General features: G+C 38.6%; 1 protein-coding gene and 1 long non-coding RNA gene across 3 annotated transcripts in view; one reads left to right on the forward strand and one right to left on the reverse strand.

The window, feature by feature from the left end:
- PDGFC (platelet derived growth factor C) overlaps positions 1-2345 on the forward strand; it is a 116627-nt gene extending 114282 nt beyond the window's left edge. For both annotated transcript variants that reach the window (XM_031614242.2, XM_031614243.2), the window contains exon 6: positions 580-2345. In XM_031614242.2, coding sequence (XP_031470102.1) covers positions 580-696 — 117 coding nt within the window. In that variant the 3' untranslated portion in view covers positions 697-2345. The remainder of the gene's footprint in view (positions 1-579) is intronic.
- A 96-nt stretch (positions 2346-2441) lies between these two features.
- LOC116243156 (uncharacterized) lies at positions 2442-5406 on the reverse strand. The gene is made up of 2 exons (XR_004169895.2): positions 5234-5406; positions 2442-2617 (listed from the first exon to the last, which is right to left on the reverse strand). It is a non-coding gene; the product is annotated as an uncharacterized LOC116243156 (long non-coding RNA).
- Between the last annotated feature and the right edge of the window lie 13943 nt (positions 5407-19349).

Here is a 19349-nt window from a genome sequence, read left to right on the forward strand (position 1 = left end):
TGCAAGCCAGTGTAAGAATTTCTTTTTACTGTAGGAATGTATCAGTATATATTTTAATATTGCATGCAGTGCGCATACGGTAAATATATATATCTAAACCATTTTTAATGATATATCACATAAAGAAAACAAAAATTACCTACCTTGTTAAAATGCTTTTCTGTGAAACTGTTGAGTCATTTCTGAAGCATTTGTTTACTAGTGCAGTTTGGGCACGTGACAACCATACCTCCTTGTTCAGCTTTCTCCAGCTGTAGAAACGTACTCCGTGAAGGAAGAGATAAATATCTGTCCCGTTTCTATTGTTATAAATTTATAACTAACAGTATTTATTGCAGAATTACCTAATCATTAAATTGATTTACCTATTTGTTCTAATAACTTTTGTGAAGGGTTTGGTGTAAAAGCCAAAGTAAAAAATTAATGAGTGGAATAAATGAAGAAATTCAGCTGAGAAAAGCCTATTTCTTTTAATAGCTTTCCTGCCATCCAGTGTGTTTCCAGTGCAGTCTAACTCGTTGCCTAGGTGTGTGATAAAGTACTCGCTGTTCTGTTGATGCTTGACTTCTTCTCCTTCAGGTTCTTCAGCTGAAGCCAAGGAGTGGTGTCCGGGGATTGCATAAATCACTGACAGATGTACCCTTGGAACACCACGAGGAGTGTGACTGTGTATGCAAAGGGAATACTGAAGGATAAACATGATTTAATTGTGCTGTTTTCTTTGAAGCACGTTCAATCCTTGCTGATTCTATTATGGGGCTTGTGCATTATCTCCTTCTGTAATCTCAGTTGTTTGCTTTGGGGAACTTCCATCTTCAGGATTTACAGTGAGCTCTAAAAAGAGGAGAAGCAAAACTGGGATTATGTGATGTATGACAGCTCTGTTTGGAGGCCCAGTGAAAGGATGGGAGAAAGGCATCAATGAGAGATTTAAAATACATGTATTTTTTTTGTCCCCTACAGTTTTCTTGACAATACACGGATTTATAATTTAGGAGTAAAAATAAAGTTAGAAGGCTCACATCATGGAGACTCGATCCTGCTGGCTGTTTCATTTCTACAGCTCCAGAACATCTGGCCTCTGGCTGAAAACATCTGAAATCTTTCTTTCTGTGTTCAACTACTCCTATGTACTCAAAGCATTCTCTGTTTTATAAATTTGTTTTATAACAGACTGTCTTGCTCTGAATTAAACTTAATTTGTCTAACGCTGGTAGGAAAGACTGGATTTTTCCATATGCTCTAGTAAAGCTCCTGCCTTTTAGAAAGAAGACTGGACAATAACGTGAGCTAAGGAAGAAAACGTTGAAAAGAACAATGCCTTTATTCTTAATACAATGGCTGATGATTTCTTGTTTGTTTGTTATTTTTATTGTGTACATTTTTATACTCTCCTTTTGACAATATAACTATTTGCTTTTCTAAACTTGTTAAATATATCTATTTTTACCAAAGGTATTTAATATTCTTTTTTATTACAATCTAGATCAACTATTTTTTAGTTTTATGAAACTTTAAAGACGGATTTGTACAGCTGGAGGAACATAGAAGAGATTACAATGGGATAGGAGCACTATATTTTTACTTTGTTGCTACACAGTGAAAAAGTACTTTTTTTTTTTTTTTAAACCTGCAAGCACAGTGATAATAAAAAGCTCAAAGCTTTGCTAGCTCCATGATACTGAATATACAAGAGATGGACATTACTATAAGTGGTTTCAGAAGCTGATGTTAAAAATTCCCTCTCTCCATTCTAGCCTTTGTTCCAGTAGAAAAGAGATGAGCATAGATAGGTGCATCGTGGCTTGTTTAACTCTTTAGTTTCTTTAAAGTAGGGTGATCTACAGCGTAAGTTGGCTTACAGCCTTCATGATGCATCATTGTCATGGGAAGGCAGCCTTGTTAATGCTGAAGTGTATGGTTTTCCACTGACATTTATCACTGTTTAAATCCTGTTCACTCATGGGATTGTAGCATTCTTCAGTACAGTTAGATCAACTATGGTTTTGTTTCTTCTGTACTTTATATCCTCTAACCAATACACTTATCCCAACCTATTCAAATTGAAAAGAAAGCAGTAAAATGTTTTGCTTGTAAAATGCTTTAACATTATACCTAGTTTATTTTATTTTTTTTTTTTACTATTGGATTTGCAGATTGTAATGAATCACCAAATAAAGTAATAATGCTAATTTTGGGAGAAATGTTTGTATGACTACATATTTGTATCTGCTCAATACGTAAAAACAGAAGAAAGCAGAAAGGATTATACTCTACTTATTTTGAAGGTCATCAAAAAATGGAAGTCTCTTGTTACTGAGATTTCTGTTTGCTTAGTTGGTTCTGCTTAGCTGTAATTCTGAGACAAAGAGAAGAAAAAGGAAAAAGAAGAAAGAAATGTGATTGCATTCTTATAAACACTCAAAACATTAAAAAATGAGTGGATTTGAAAGCATTTATTTGAAATAACATCTGCTACTTTTTCCGTCGTGAGAATGAGTTCTGTTGAGAACGTGGGCATTTTTCATGTTGGTATAATTTTCTGCTATCAGTTCCAGCAAATTGTCAGGTACAGTCTGATTCTCTCAGCTGTTCTGCTTTGCCCAATCTCAGTCACCTACAGAGCAAGACATGTCTACTGTAAATGCAGTATACAATTATCCAGTCTGAATATTAACCCATTTCCAAATGCAGAGCAGTGAACGCACAAGAAACGTGGTTCACTTGAATTCTGAGTCCTCTGGAGGTTTATTTTATTTTATTTTTATATTAATAATGTGATTTCTTCGTGATGTCAAGAGCCTCTAAAAGGTGGAGATTAAAAGCAGGAATCATAGCTTTTGGTTCATCAGAAGAATTGAGAAATGTAATTCTGTTCTGTAGGCCCACAGTGCAGCATCCGAACTCTCTTTACAGCACCATTTCCAGCACTCTCACCCAATACAAAACTGCCATTGCTTCTGTTTGCTATTCCTATCACTGCTGAGCACATTCTGTCCTCAGCTCCATGTTGAAGCTGTGTCTTCTCACTTCATCTGGCTCGTCCTTGGTTTTTTCACCTCCCTTTGCTGCCCCAAGCACAGATAATGCACCCTGGTGGCCTGGCGGTGTGGGCCTTCATTGGGAAAAGCAGATGAAGCAGGGAGTTGCTGACCAATGTTGAGCCTTGTTTTTATGGATTCTGCAGCTATTTACATTCCTGGAACCATTCTGTCACCTGTTGTCAGCATGGGGATGATGGGAAGCAGCACCAAAACTACAGTTACCAAGGATGTTAACTGCAGATCCGTTGCTTCTTAAACTCTTGTAAGTTCCCTTGCTCTTTCTCTGCCTGGCTGCATAGGCTAACAATTTTTCAGCAAAAAGAGAAAAAACAATTGTGCCTCATACAACAAAATGCATGGAGGGAAAAGAGAGAAGCACAAAGCTACCTTATTTAGCAGATACTGCATCAGCTAATACATGCTGCTTCCTTATTTCCTTTCTAATAGAGAACTCAGTTAAAGCATTTAAGTTTGCAGTTCAGATGCTTGCTGCTCAGATGGTCTCATTTTGATTGCAGCAAACTCTGAAAATACAAATTGGAAACATTTACTTTTTGTTTTACTTCTGAATATACTGTAGTAATGCTATGACTCTGTCAGAAAATCCCATGCAGGGATGCCTGAAGAGTGACGACTGCAAAATTCACATTCAAACCACACTCTGATGCTAAGTAGTCCAACTTCCTTCTCTGGTGCTGCTTGGAGTCAATGTGATATTTAAATTAGTTTGCTCTTCATTATCATTTTTTGCATGGGGTGCTTCACCAGACAACTTGTCTTTCAAACTCCATTCATGCACCTTTCAAACCCAGTGGCAGTGTTTTTGTTTTTTGGTTTGTCTGCCAAAAACAGAGGAAAAACATGACTACTGTTTCAGCGTCAATTGGACAAAGCTGTTCAGAAAAGACATAGTTTGCCCATTGCTTCACTGAAACTCACCTAGATTGTTAAAAGAAAAATAAGCTTGCAGCTCAGTCCCGTGAGAAAGATGACAGCTTCTTGGCAAGTGTGATTCAAAGCACGTAAGCTTCTCTGAATCATGCTCTGTGTCAGTCTTTATTGAGCTCGTCTGTCTTCATTAAGGAGAGTCAGAGTCTGTCCCTCTCACTTAAGGCATCTCTGATGCATTAATTCAAGTAATGCAATTACCAGATTTACAGGTATGTTTTCTGCGAACAAAGCAACTAAAGAAAAACCCCTTCTCTTTCTCAGAGAAGGGACCCAAGAAGTTTTGCAGCCTGGAGTGCTTTTCCTCCTTGCTGATTTGGCAAGCTTTTATATTATCTAGTGAACTAAAGACAGAATTAACAGTTCGATTCAAGAAGGCCACACTGCCTTCCTCTGCAACTCTGATGACAGGTTCCACCCAGCTGGGTTATGGCATCTCTCCCATTCAGACTGGAGTTTGAGAACTGCATCTTTCATAGTAAACTCTGCATTTTTTTCACTGTGCATTATCCTAGCAATGTAACAAGGTTAGCAATACATTATGTTTATCCATCTCGCGTTTTCCTGCTTCAGTCACACCCAAAGGATTTGCTTTGGGACCTATGATAGCATCTACATCAAACTCGTTTATGAGCAGCCAGTGAAGGCCATGATGTTTAGGGAATATCTTTTGGAAGAACAGCATCACAGTGATCAGTACAATTAGCACTTTGCAAACTGTCAATTGAATGTACAATTAACCACATTGCTTAGTTTTAAAGGCTTCATTTAGAAAGTGAGCAGAAGAAAACAGTGTTTAAGCTTTGATTTAATTCAAGTTTTTCCACAATTTCAGATGATGAGAGAAGGCTTTTCCTCCTCAATAACTGTTAATTTCATTTCCTTGTGTCATAAGTTGAGAATTTCTCTCAAAAATAGTGAAATAAACGTGTCCCTCAGGTGTTATAAGGGTGAATATCCCAAATTACTCCTTTCTTCAGGCAGACTATATATTGTGACTATACTCTTCAGTGGAGAAAAGTTGGTGATCTACCTACCATATATCACCTTTGTGCTTGTATCGTTCCTTAAAGATGTTAAGCAGATTTTTGATATAGCTGTGCTGAGGGGGTGCTAGGCAGAAACTGGGTGGTCTAGGAGCTTCACACAGTTGTGAAGTCATAGAGTCATAGCAGACTTTATATTGCTGAAGGGCATGCAGAATCCAAATGTACAAAAAAAAAAGAAAAAAAGCTTCCCACCTCTGTTCTTTAGAAGAGATAGGCGCCATGTGGAAGGCCTCAAAAATAAGTCTGTTCTCCTGTAGCCCACTCGGTCACTTCTCACGTCTCATGTTGAAAGATAAATGTTGAAAGACAAAGTATGTATGAGCTGAAAGAGCTTTTTCATCCAGAGACTTAAGCAACTAGAGCTCTGATTCATAACAAGTCTCACGCAATATTATGTTGTATAGTTAAATCTCGGAGCTTAAGCACACATTTCTGATACAGGCAGAAACAACAAGCAAAGGAAACCCGCAAGCTGTCTCAATTGTACACCAAAATCACATCTTGCGGGGGTAGGGGATCTTGTGGCTGAGAGGGGATCTGTTCTCGACTGTTTTATGGCATCATCATAGAATCATCATCATAGAATCACAAGGTTGGAAAGGGCCTACAAGATCATCTAGTCCAACCATCCTCCCATCACCATTGCTGCCACAAGCACTAAACCATATCTTGCAGCTCCTCATCCAGACGCCTCTTGAACACTGCAGGGACGGTGACTCCACCACCTCCCTGTGCAGCCATTCCAGTGCCTGACCACTGAGAGAAAAAGTTCTTCCTTATGTCTAACCTAAACCTCCTCTGGAATCTGACTCTTCGGGGAACAGTTTGTACATGTTGCTGAGGGATACATTCAGAGTATGGTCAATGGTAACAGGCTGGCTGTTCTGGATTATGGACAATTAGGAGTCTGTGAATGAGAAATCAAGCAAAAGATTTGTGTTGCTGTAGACCACATGTTCATCTGTTTCAGCGTTCTTGCCTCTGTTTGTGGTAGTGGTTTATGTTTATGAAAAACTATAAGTAAAGTACACTTTCCAAATTCCAGGAGTTAGCAGTTTGGAACTTCTTTAGTTCAAGCTTGAACTACAGCTCTTGATAAACTCACCAGCAGCTGTAAAACACAGGACATTTAAAGAATTGCAACATCTTCTGCATGAAGTGAGCAGAGAAAGCTGAAATTCAGCATGTGTCCTGCATAAGAGAGATGGTTATCGTAAGTGTGGTAAGCCTGGTTTCCTTTGCCACACTTTGAAGTTAACGTGTTCAAAAGGGGGAGATTAGATGATTCACAAGCAGATGGCAGTGGGCACAAACTGGAACACGACGTTTCCTCTGAACACCAGGAAGCACTTATGCACCATGTGAGTGACAAAGCCCTGGCACAGGCTGCCCAGAGAGGCTGTGGATCCCCTCCTCCTTGGAGGGACACGGGCCTGGGCAGCTGCTATGGGTGGCCCTGCTGCAGCTGGGACTGGGCCTGGTGCACCCAGCAGGCCCTGCTAGCCTCAGCCATCATGGGATTCTGTGTTTCTGTACCAGGATGAAAGCCTAAACACACTTTTACACAAGGAGTCCTATCACACGCATGGAATCAATAAGCCTGCTCATGCCTAAATAGAGCAAATAAGAATCAATCCTCTTGCTCAGCACATATCTTCTCAATTCTGGGAACCAATGAACTGAGTAATGTTAATTCCATTATATTCATTAAAAAAAATCAAAAACAAAGCTAAGAAAAGAGTGTGCAGTCTCTCATCTAATTAGAAATTAATGAAAAAGACAGTTCAACAGTGGGTTCCCTGCATGCTCTTCAGCTGTTTTGTTTATAGCATAATGAATGGGTTTTGATCCTTTTTGATGAAGGAAATAATGAAAGTTCTTGTTTCAGTGCAACACCTGGTCATGACCAAGTAAAGCCTAGTAAAACAGGATGATCATTCTGAGAGCTGGGTAAAGCTACAGGAGAGAAGTTACTGCCTTATTTTCTTGTCAAGTTAGCATCTCCTTCTCCAATCTTCAGGACACATGCATTTCTGTATTTTTTTTCTATCTTATTAACTGCATAGTTTTAGGCTTATTGCTCCCTATATAACATATATTTTGTCACGTAAACTTATTCGCTACGTTTCATGTATTTTGAGAAGAAAATTTTTGTGCAGTAATTTTTCAAAAGTGATTACAGTTCTGTATTTTCCACCAGTGTCTTCAATCTTATGAAAACAATGGAAATTTTACCGTGGTAGAGACAGCAGATGACAGCCAGTAGCCTGTCTATCCCTTTTATCCCAGTGCTCAACAGAATTTTGTTGATGTACAGAGAATTCAGTGTTGACTTTCTAGATGACTAATATCTATTTTAAGGTCATGCTCAATCTCTTCTTCTAGTTTTATCATCATTAAAGATATGCATTCTTCCAGCAGGGCTAGATTCTCACATTAAGGAAGATTTGATTGTGAAACAGTTCATTCAGATTAGGACTTCCCTAGCCACTATCTGAAAGAAGATAATTCAGTCACTGTTCTTTTTCTTCCTGCAAATCATGGCCAGTCAAACATCTGTATACTACAAGAACCCAGTAATTGTAAATGTACTTTTAACATCTGCAATCTTAGTTGAGAATAATTTGGGTAATTTGGAGAGCTTAATGTTAATTGAATAGATGAAAAAAAATGTTATTCATTGTATACACATTCAAAACTGCTAATACAGTCATCAGACTGAAACCAGAGTTGTTGTATCTGTTAATTCAATGCGCATGTTATGGTTTTGGGAATGGCTACTTCACACTGAAACAATGGAAAGTTCTGAACACCTTTTGGCAATCTCCTCCATTTTTTTTTCCCCCAGAGTTGTTAGCTCTGATTTGTAGTATTTTACCTAATACCTAGCTTTTTTTCTTCTTTTAGGACAAAGTGCACTAATATCTTAGGGCAGTATTATGACTTATTTTTTGTAAATCTACTCAAAGAATGGTGTTTACTGCTGTTAAATAATATCATTTTGATTTTCAAGGTTATTAACTCAGCTTCTAACTTGCAATGACACCATATACAGACAGTAAGCAGCGTAATAAACTATACAACAGTTTGAAAATTAGTAGGCTTCAGAATCTGTCAAGTAATGGTGAATGAAATAAACACTCCCACCTCATTTTACAGATGTGAACTTGTTCATTTCAATGGATAGGAGGTTGCAACACTCAGAAGGAAAAAAACCTCCTAGCAACACATTTTCTTTTCCATAGTCACTCATCACTCATCTCTGGTATATCAGGGACAGAAAGTGAAGTGAGTGAAGTGTAACACCTGCCAGATGACATCTGACATACATTTACTAAGAACTGCTGAAATAGCTACAAAAATGAAAGCAGAACTGACAATTTCAGCCCAGAGATATCACTATGGAAATTAACCAAAGGCTAACCAATTTGCATGCAAAGTTGTGCTACTGTAACCATGCTACTTTTAGGATGTGAGCTTGTTGATATTTGCAGTACTGCATTCTGCCTCATGGATGCATCACTCCTATCATGTAGCTTCAATTTTTGCCATTTAAGCTCAGCTTAAATCCAATCCAGTCACGTGCCTTCTTACATTGCATTCCCTCAGGTTAAAGATTACAGAGATAAAGCAACTGTTGGGCAGACTGCAGTCCCACGTGGTACGTGGCACCACTGTGTTGGAAGGTAACAAATTTCTTCAATACGGGAATTGGAAGCATCATGCCAAGATGTTGTCTAAAATTCTGGGAACGACAGAATTAAGTCAGCCCAGCACTTTGAGCTAGCAACCGTTTGTTCACTGAGAAAACTGACCAGGGAAGAGTGTTCTGCTCTAGCAGTTGTATTTGTTCATCTGACAGCTGACTTTTGGCCTCTAGTTTAGGCTTTCCTATATGGCACTCTATTAACAGAATTGTAAAATCATACATTCTGTTCATTCACTGTGAGTTTGGTTTACTGTTGTCTAAATCACTCTTTCAAATGCTTATATGCTAGCTTACTGAACTCTCCTGATATTCACATCAGCAGGAAAATAAATGCTTCTGCTGTTATGGAAAATACTAATACAGCATCCCCTCTCATGATGAAAAGTATTTTCTACTCCAGCAGCAACAGAGGAGGCTGTTAAGCAGCAGCTGCTAAAAACAACCACCTAAAGAAGCACATCTCGATGAGCTGCACCCAACCCAAGAAACGTATCTCAAGGGCTTATGAATATTTGTGTTAATTTTTGGTAGAGCTTGGACTAATAGAAGAGTTTTGGAAAACTGGAAAGAGCAAGCAATGGGAGTGGGATATAGCATATTTATTGTCACATTATGTCCTATGGCAAATTGAACTTCCTATCAGTAAATCCCCACTTACTTTAAAAGGGGTGACTGGAGTGATCCAACCAAGAAAAGATGTGTCAGTTTGGCTCTGGAGAATAAATAGAGAATAGAGATGATTATATTTCTGTCTGTTAATTGAAATTGTTCAACAGTGTTAACACTGTTTATGGTAGATAGAGCCTGACAAGCTAATTGGACTTTTTTTTTCTTTTAAGGAGATTACACGCTTATTTGCTAAAAGTAACAGTGCTGTTTTAAAATGCCTCACAGAAATTTGAGTGTATGATGTAGTACAAATAGCATTTTGATTAAAAGTCTGAAATGTAAGATCAGCAAAGAATGGAAGGCAGGTCTGTTTGGAAGCCTTGGGCTGCAGGCAAGAACAGCATCTTACAGTAAATGCTCAGCTTTGTGATTCAGCACATTTGTACAAAACTCAGAGGGACAATACTAAATGATGCCATTTAAAATTTTACCACTGAAAGTAGTGCTTTCACTAACACTACCAAAGCTAGATCTATTTTATTTACAGCTTTGAAATGAGGGCAGAATGTGCATATTCACAAACAATGTAATGTGAATGTTCAGTGAAGAGATGTCATGTCCAACAAACTAGCAAATTTTAATTACTTGGTATCACACTGGCCTTCAAATTAGAATAATATTACACTGCATTCATTATCTGTGAGAGGATAATCGACTGAGGCTTCTTAACTAAGAATAATACAACAAGAGAGTGACTGGAGGGACAACTGCAACACCTATATACAGGCTTATTATGACGAACCACCTCTGTGTCCTACAAACTCAGTGAAATTCCAACTTTTGCAATACGACAAGCTGTGGGGCTGTGAATCTTGCAGGTTTGGACTCAAAGAAATAGTGGACAATTCAAAAAATCAGTGTCCTGATGCTCCCTTTCTCACAATACCTAACAAAGCCCTTTAGGATTTGAATGTACCTCTCAAGAACATCTTTATGATCAGGTAGGATCCCCCCAAAAGACTTACCTGGTAATTAAAGCTGTGTATTAGGAAGCATAGATCAAAACTTATTAAGGCTGAGAAACATGGTAGAGCTGGGCTTCTGTGTGATATGTGGAGGCCATGAACACTGATGTGCTAAGTAGAAAGTACGGGCAAGTGCTCTTCCACTGATCATTTATATGTATATGCAGATAAACAAAGAGAGTTTAGGCCCTAGGGAGACTTTCTTTATGTGAAAATATTTTCAACTCTAGACATGCACATCTGACATGCCCTACAGGGGCAGAAAGAAAATCTTACCTGTCCTTGTGGATTTACCTACAGCAATTTTCTTCTCAGAATACGTACTGTTGGGAATCCAAATTTTAGGTAGCAGCTCCTCTCACACATCACGCAGGGGAACGTTTGCACTTAACTGCTGCAGTATTCAACTCCCCTTATGAATCTCCTAAAAATACTTGGTTTGATGAGCACATCTTTGTAAGTTTCATTCTGATGTGACCGTGGAGATCAAGCATCATGTACTTATTAAAGCTGACATCTGAAGGTTTTTCTAAAAATAAATTCCCATTCTGCAGAGGGGATTTCTCAATCACCTTAATACTTTGTGGTATTTTGGGGGTACAATGACATTCCAGTGACTGGAAAGTTTCCAAAAGGACGTCTGGAAAATTGCAAAAAGGTCAAATGACTCATGAATTTACCATTCATTCAGGAGATTATCCTATCGTGTTTTCTATCTAGGAAACAGACACCATATCACTCAACTTTCAGGCTCTTTGTCTTTGGCTCTTAGACCCATCCCTTGTACTTCAAATGTCCTCCAGTGATGTGAATCACTCACAGGATGAGCGTGAAGGATTATGCCTGACTTGCTGGCCCCATGGGGAGCTTCTGCTGCTGCCAACATTGTGGTCTGAGCACTTAGTAAACAGAAAAACTGAGTTTAATTGTCTTCTCAAGCTGATGGTGTCCTAATCACATCTCCCCATTGGACAGGCTATGAGAATGAGAACATTCTTTACTCTAACTTTTAAAATGATGTTAGCATTAAGTAGCAAATCCCTGTTTCACCGGATGAGAAGAAGGAAGCTCTGGCTCCTTCAGTCTAGTTCACATTTCGTGGTACAGACAAAGGACTACTAAACTCACATTGTTACTAGGATTGCATATTTCCTGCTACAATTTAGAGAAAAACGAACATCAAACTGGATGTTCCCAACTCCCATTTTCTCTCTTCATTGCCCTAAGAAGTAAATAATACACCATTTCATTTCCCTCTTCCCCATCCATACAGCAGGTGTGGATGTAGACCAGGAATCCCCTGAAAACATCTGTGAGTGAACTATTATAAGTCAGAGCCTGAACTGATGATTGGCCCAGGAAGCACAGATGCAAGCATTTCACCAGTGCTTCCCATGTGACCCTGGGTCCAATTCTCACTCATTTAAGCTCATTTAAGGGCTAGCCCCCAATAAGAGAACCTCTCCTGGATGAAGGTTGCTTCCTGAGAAGGGATGTTCTATAGCTATGGATCCCATGACCAATCAGCTGATTCAACTTTTTCCTAAGTATGATTATTGATATTCTTAATGATGTTTTGCCTGATGCTGTGAAAAACTTACCATTCACTGCTTCCAGTGACTGATGCTATCCTCCAAACTGGGCTCCTTGTGAGGATTTTGTAGGCAGAACATTCAGTCTCTTGCTCATTCTTCTGTAAGACAGCAATGTGCCAGGCAGAAACTGTGTCCTGGGTGCCTTGAGTACCTGTGGAACTCATTAAAGGAGACAACTGTAAGTTTAAGTGTTGCTAGTACCTACTCTAACACTAGCTGTTCTCATTTACTTCAGTTGTAATGTTCCTCATTCAGGAGCGATGATATCAGATAGAGACAGAGCAAAGCGTGCTTGATTCACCATCCAGACAGAAGAGTATTTAATTAGCTTAACTACATTTACAGAACTCAGAAAACAACTTTTTTTCTTAAATATGCAAAGAGCCATGTAAGAAAAATAGAGTTATTTTAACATCAGTGCTGCCTGCTCTCTAGTTCCAGTCAGAAGGCTAAATCCATTTTGCCTTGTTTGTCTGGACAGGCTTTTACAAAATAATTAAGTTTGCCAAGAGCCATAGAAATGTATACCTGGAAGAGGCTTCCTGCATCATCAAGACCTCCCTGATCTGACAGATGTATTTTAGTGTTAATTTTCTGGAACATTAACCACAGTATTCCAGGTAAATCATTTATTAACGCTCTTCTGTCACTGCTTAAAATATTAAATTTAGTTTTCAACCTTAAAAGAAGCTGGTCCTCTATGCCACTAATATATTCAGATCTCTCTGTGTTGCAAATCCTAATACATCTAATCCTAACAGGATCATAGCAGAAATTCCTATTAATATCTTTTTCTCTGAGTTTCTTACTATTTTTTTCTTTCATAATTATTTTTTCTAAGCCTCACAGTTATTCTTCAGGTATAAGAAGCTATTCTGTCCTTTCCTAGTGATTTCCCCCAACTTCATTTGCAAATTTTGGAAACATACAGACAAAGACATTAGGGAAACTAATATTTTCCTTAAACAATCTCAATAAACAACTTGATCGAAGCACATACCCAAAGTTAGTTGAAGACAGTGCAGGGTAAATAATTATCATTTTAAATTTTGTCACTTACCTGATTATGTTCAAGTTATGGGCTGGATGTGCTCAGATTGGTTACAACTATATCTTGGAATTGTTAAATGAGCTATAGATAATTAGTATCTCTCTGTTAACAGTTCTATGTTAAAATCATGCTTAGCTGAACAAATACAGACAAAGAAAATTTGTTGCTCCTAATGTTCATACAGTTTAACAGGGAGCAAAACTGGATTTTTCCAAAAGTCTGGAAAAGGAGTGTCAGAACTACTGCTTGATACAGTCATTCTTAACAGGCCAAGCCAACAATGAACTCATCTGCCTAAATATCAACTCACTGCTTGTGCTTCACTGAATAGGTGTTTTAGTGGGAGCTGAAGGAAACTGGGCAAATTTGAGTGACCAAATTTTATTTTATCCAATACTTTGAAGAGTGATGCAGGTGTGAGCAGGGAACTTAACTTTTTGCTCAAGATATTGATATTTTCTCACAAAAATGAAGTGATTTTCTTAACTTCTTGGTAAAACTGTTTGATTAGCTCTCTGGTAAATCAAGCAGATTTAGTAGGCTCTCCAAGGACCTGATAAGCAAAGCAGTTGGCAATAGCTACACCTCTAGTGTGTTTTCATGTGCTCTTAAGCTGTTTGGGTTTCCAGGGCCCAGAGGTCTGAAGCAGAAAACCAGGCCTTTGTTCAAGCACCATTGCTGCAGAGCTGTGTAACCAGAGGGTCCGTAGCCTGTCTACAGCTGTTAACATCCTGGCTTCAAGGGGGGGGAATCAGAACGATCTGTCACACCAGCGCAGGGATGTCAGCTTACAGACAGCTTTGTTTCCAGCTGTAGTCATCCTGCGTAAGGCCTGGTTTCTCAGCAGTAGGCAGACTCATTAGGATGAGGAGAAATGTGATGATTCCACTAGCTCCATCCACAAGCAACCATTCTGAAAGCCTGAACCTGCACGTGGCCTTCAAGTCAGGGAACCAAAAGCTGAGGGAGTCCAGCTGGCTCACCGCACAGGGCGTTTCAAACACCACAAGCATAGTTTCCAATAGGGAACTTTCCTGGAATTTCTGGTTGCAGATCACTGTAAGGAAATTGAAGTCAAAAAACATGGGAAATTCCCAGTCTTACTCATGTTCTGAGTCAAAAGAAGCAGATCTCAAAAGTAAATTGCAGTTAGAAAGAAACTGATTTTTCACTGCTTGCTAGTAAAAGATGACTCTTAAAAAAAAACAAACAAACAAAAAAACATTACCCCAGAATACAGATGCATAGAAATGCAACATGCAGACCTGGAAATGAAAGATAAATGATGTTTCAGGCTTCACGTGAAGATCCATTTGTCACTTTTGACCAAGCTAACTCTGGAAATGCCATTACCTCATGGGCAGAAACCATGTTACTGGTAGACCACCTACTACTACTTAGAGTACCTCTCCTATTCTCTGGTTTTGTAGTTATGTGATATCAGTCTTGCTACCATTTCTGTGTACTTTCCTTCTTTAAGATGTTCAATGTAATAAAATTCACCATCCGTGAAATGATTTTTTCCTTCATTTCTTTTTCCCATACTTTCTGTGCACAGTGTATTTCTTTACATTTATTTATCCAGTGGTTTTTGTTGAGGTCATGTATGAAACTGCTACTGTAAATACCCGGTGTTTAACATGTGCCTCTTTGTTTTGACTAAGCAAGAACCGATTTTTTTTCCTGCTGTGATTTGAAACTGGCCTTCCAGACCTATTTTAAAAACTTGGATTTCTGCACCTGTTCTTGTCACATACCTTCACTCTCATCTTAGAGAGAATAAAATCAAAAGGGGTGTATGTATGGCCACAACTAATATTTTGAAAATGTTAAGAACAGGGGGAGAAGAGCAGCCTTTTTCTTTCCTCTAGGTAGACACAGGATGTTTCCATTCTCATACAGTCTGAGATGCAAAGAAATGCAGAAAGAGATGCTGTAAATTGTTTCTCTGGTGCTGCAGCCAGAAAAAAAAATAAATCAGTAACTGGCTTAGCAGTTCTAAAATATAGTGTATTTACACTGGTAATTACATCACTTAAAATTTGAACTCTAAACAGTAACGACACAAGAATAAACATTAAAAACAAGACCTCTTAAATATGCTTTCTGAATCTCTCTCTCAATGATTCCTTTAAAAATTTCAGACAAGAGATGGTAATTGAATTTCCAGACCTGTCTTTATTACTCGAGCTAGAAAGAGACATCCAGAGTGAAATGGTTTAACTTCTTGCCAGAACGGAATCGTAACTAATACAAACTGGCCCTGCTTTTTGCTCCCCTTGGGGAAAAAGGCCCTCTCACATTTAAAAGGAATCTGATATTCAGTCTTTAGAGATGTATTAAGAAAAGTATTAGCATTAATTGTATCTTGATCTACAACAATTGTCTGCAGGCCTATACAGAATTACATACAAAACAGAATGAGGAGACAGATCAAGAGTAAAATGAGTATTAAAGACTTTAAAAAAATGTGTGATTTTGTTTGATTGGTTGCTATTAACATGGTCTTTCTAAGCTAGGTCTTTTCCAAAACCATACTCAGTCTGTAATTCTGGTCCTTCACGCTTTAAAAAACCTGTGGCTGTCTCAAAGTATCAAAATCTGTCTTTTTCCATCATAGGTTTCCTAAGAACCATGAATTCATTTTGGACAGAAGCACTTTAAGACAACACCAGCTATATTACAAAGAAAAATCTTGATTTAGATGCGTTGTTTCTTTAGCATTTTGAAATTAAAAAACCTGGGAAATTTGAAGTGCATATATTCACTCTTTTCTACGTGTAAAAAAATAAATTACTTGCTTATATGACCAATTTACGGTAAAATGGATGTGATTCATTATAATGCACTGTTGAATGTCTATAGGCTTTGTCCTATATTGAGAACAAAGCATTGTTTATGGTTGAGCTCATGTTTCTAGCTCAGGAAGATTCTAGTCAATGAACTAAAGGGCAACACCCTCAGCAAGAATGGCTCTGGCATGCTGAGGATTCTGCAAAACTGGGTGCCTGAACGGAGTCAAAATCTGACAGTGAAGTGCTGTGTCAGTGGCTTCCTGTGCAATACTAATATGGGAATTTTCCCATTAATTCTACCAATGGATCTTACAAAAACTTGGGTCAACTGGTACTCTTGGATCAGACAACACCAGCTGAGCATAAAATAACACCTCCAAGTTGAGATTATTGGTAAGCGTGGTGATGCACCTAAGTTAGCTAGAAGAAACAGATCAAAGGATAATCTAGTTTTTTTCTCAGTTTTGTCAGATTAACATAGGGACAGAAAAGTAGAGGTTTTTTTTTTCAATTCTGATTATGCATGAGGATGCATCTTCATACTCAATGGTTCCAATTTTATGACTAAGTACTCTTTCAGATTATAGACAGACAAGATCTGGATTACAAATCTGTTTTTAGCGTATTCTTTGTACCTTCTTCTACTTCTGCACTTTGATTAAAAACACTATTTGTTATCCTGAAAAAGATATACTGTAAATGTGGCAGATAAATGTGGTATAAATGGAGAGAGGAAAAAAGGTTACTCCTCCAAGTTTCCAGCCTGCATCAATTTGCACAGCGTTTGACTTACGTGGGTAAACTTCAAATGTGCTCAGTTATTCAACTTAAATGTAAACTTTGAGCCTCCTTAGAGTTGCCTAGAAAAAAACTTATCTTGGAAACTAATACTACGTGATGCTTTGTTTGAAGGTATTGATTGCACTGATCAGTATTCAGCAGTATGACTTCTAATCTGCTCTGCTCCAACTCAAGCATGACTACAGTTGGAGTACTGCACTCGCAACAGCTTAGTATATGTTAAAAATATCTTCTGACTTCCTTCCTTTCCATCCGTGGCCATGTACCCAATTACAGTGTTCTTAAATCCTGTCTGTATGTGTGCTAATTTTGCCAAAGGAATCAATAAGGAAGTCACACTGTATATCTAGAGAAGCCGTAAAATGTAACTGCAGTTATGTACTTGGATAAAGTATGAGGTCATATGAAACATGCTAATGGTATCAAAATGTAAAAAGAAAGTACTAATAGATGTGGCAGATTTTTTACCTTCTTGCCTCAAGATGGCAAAATGTCCAGAAAATGCATTTGCATCTCTTTGGGACGTGACAGAACTGTGCCTGAAAACCAGTTGTACTGAGAAACTTTGCTGGGATGTTGCAGTCTTTATGTAATTTAGCGACCCTGAGCATAAATTTATAAGTGAGCTCCCTGGTGCCTTTACTAATGTTTGCATGTAGCTGGATTTGTAATCTGTCTATTATTTTCTAGCTGTGTCTGGTAAATAAAGTCGCATTGTATTAGGGGATAACTTAACCTAGGCATGGGGAATACTTCTGGGGGCAGTTTCATCCAGGTGCCATGCATGGAGACAAACTGACCCTAAAGATGTTGGGTTCAGATGTAAGTTTTGGTGTCCTGATTTTAGTTGCCCTAAAGGAGTTGTTCCAGAAGTCAAGTAAAGGAATAATGGATATGCTTGTGACACAACAGAAAATTGTACACTGTTGTCTGAAGAAACCAAAGCTATTTTTCTTTCCAGTACATTTATTTTTTTCTGCCTTTGTGGTGCCCTTGAACAGCAAGAAAAAGGAGAAGGCTGTTATCAGTACAAAGTCTTATATTCCTAATGCTGGGTCTGTGAGATGGAAATGCCTCAGTAGAAATAGGCTTGTTTTGCACACAGGGAGAAGGATGGTAGCTCCTCAGCTTCTACTCCCAAGTTTGTTCTACAGTATGTGAAGATATTTTATTCAAGTTGCAGTGTTTTATTGCACACTTCCAGCTTGTGTAATTCAAATCCTCAGATTTTTGAGTTCTGTAATAGAAAATTATAAGACTATAAAATATACATTTCCTGGTGAATTAAGAGTTATGTGGGGCATGACTTCTCTGGCTCTGGGAATAGCCTTGTTCAATCCATCACTACTAAAAAGAAAGTCCTGGTCCTCCACTTGCTCATAGCTCACTATTCCAAACCAGTCTGTACTTTACAGGATCAAGTGAACTTTTTGTATTCTTTCACTCTTCTTGCATTCAGAAACGGTCCTTAAACTCCTCTTCCTGAGGAGGTGTCTCACTCCAATTTTTAGGAGGGAGAGGAGGTTCTTTAATATATGTATACCCAACAGTGAGATTAAGATACAACAGGTCAAAAGTTAGCCCAACCAGTGTATCACAAATCCTAGTTGCTTAGGGATATGGGGAAGGGAAGACAGGCGATAGAAAAAAGATAGAAAATAAAAGCAAGGAGTCTTTGGAGAAAGCAAGAGAGAAAATCACTGCCATGGGTCCAGCATGGTTGGTGTTATGCCCATTGATCTCAGGAACTCATCCAATCACTGCGTGGGATGGGAGAAGGCCAGGAAGCTTTGCAGCAAGCAGAGCCTGGGGGATTGGAAGAGGGAGGGAAGGGGGGTTCTTCCCCATTTCTCAAGTGGTTTTTTTCTTCTTCTTTTCTCTCTGTGAGTATGACATACCTGGCCCAACAGATAAGCCAGCAGGGAGGGGTGCCTTAGTTGCCATGCACGAGCATGATTACCTTTTGCAGTGTTCAGCTCCTTCAAGCTGCATCCCCCCAAAAATGCTTGTCCTGCTTCTGTTTATCTTTACAATCACAAGAAGTACTGTGGTACAGTGACACTCATCCCTTACCCCCATAGACAATTGTCTGTTAGGTAGTTTCCCTTAGAGTCTTATCACCAAAAAGGCCTCACAAAGTGAGTTTTGAGCCAGAAAAAGAAAAAGAGGGGTTCAGAAAAACCATCTTTCTCAGGAGGTCTGTGTGATAGCCACCTAAAACCTCGGGAAGAAATGGCATTTAAAATTAAAGTACCTATTTGTTTATAGAAAGGTTGACTGATTAAATGTCTTGGAGCTGCCAAGGTTCTTCCTTGTGTTGCTAAAATGACTTTAGGAAAAACTGTTGTTATGTAATCAGTTTATTCTTATTTGTTCCCATTCTGTCTGGTCTGCCAAGAGAGCATTCCCTGACCTTTGTCTGTCAGTGCTGGCCTCCAATTTCATTTCTATTTATGTATTTTGGAGACCCACATTCCAAATCTGATAGCAAACTGGAATAGGAAGGAGCGTGAATGTGGGTGACAGAAGTGGCAGCAGAGGAATCTTTGTTATTCTTGGCCCCAGCCACTTCCAGGCTGAACAATAGCTTGTTTTCTTCCTTCGTTTCACAACCGGCAACTCTCAGAGCAGGAATTTCATTATACTTCAGATGGGTGGAAAAGCTATAATCAAATGCCGGTGGCAGGTAGACAGGAAGTCTGCAATAGGCTTTTAAGGCACGA

This window comes from Phasianus colchicus, chromosome 4 (genome assembly GCF_987193195.1).
Source record: "Phasianus colchicus chromosome 4, bPhaCol1.hap1.1, whole genome shotgun sequence".
In the NCBI taxonomy this organism is placed as follows: Eukaryota; Metazoa; Chordata; class Aves; order Galliformes; family Phasianidae; genus Phasianus; species Phasianus colchicus.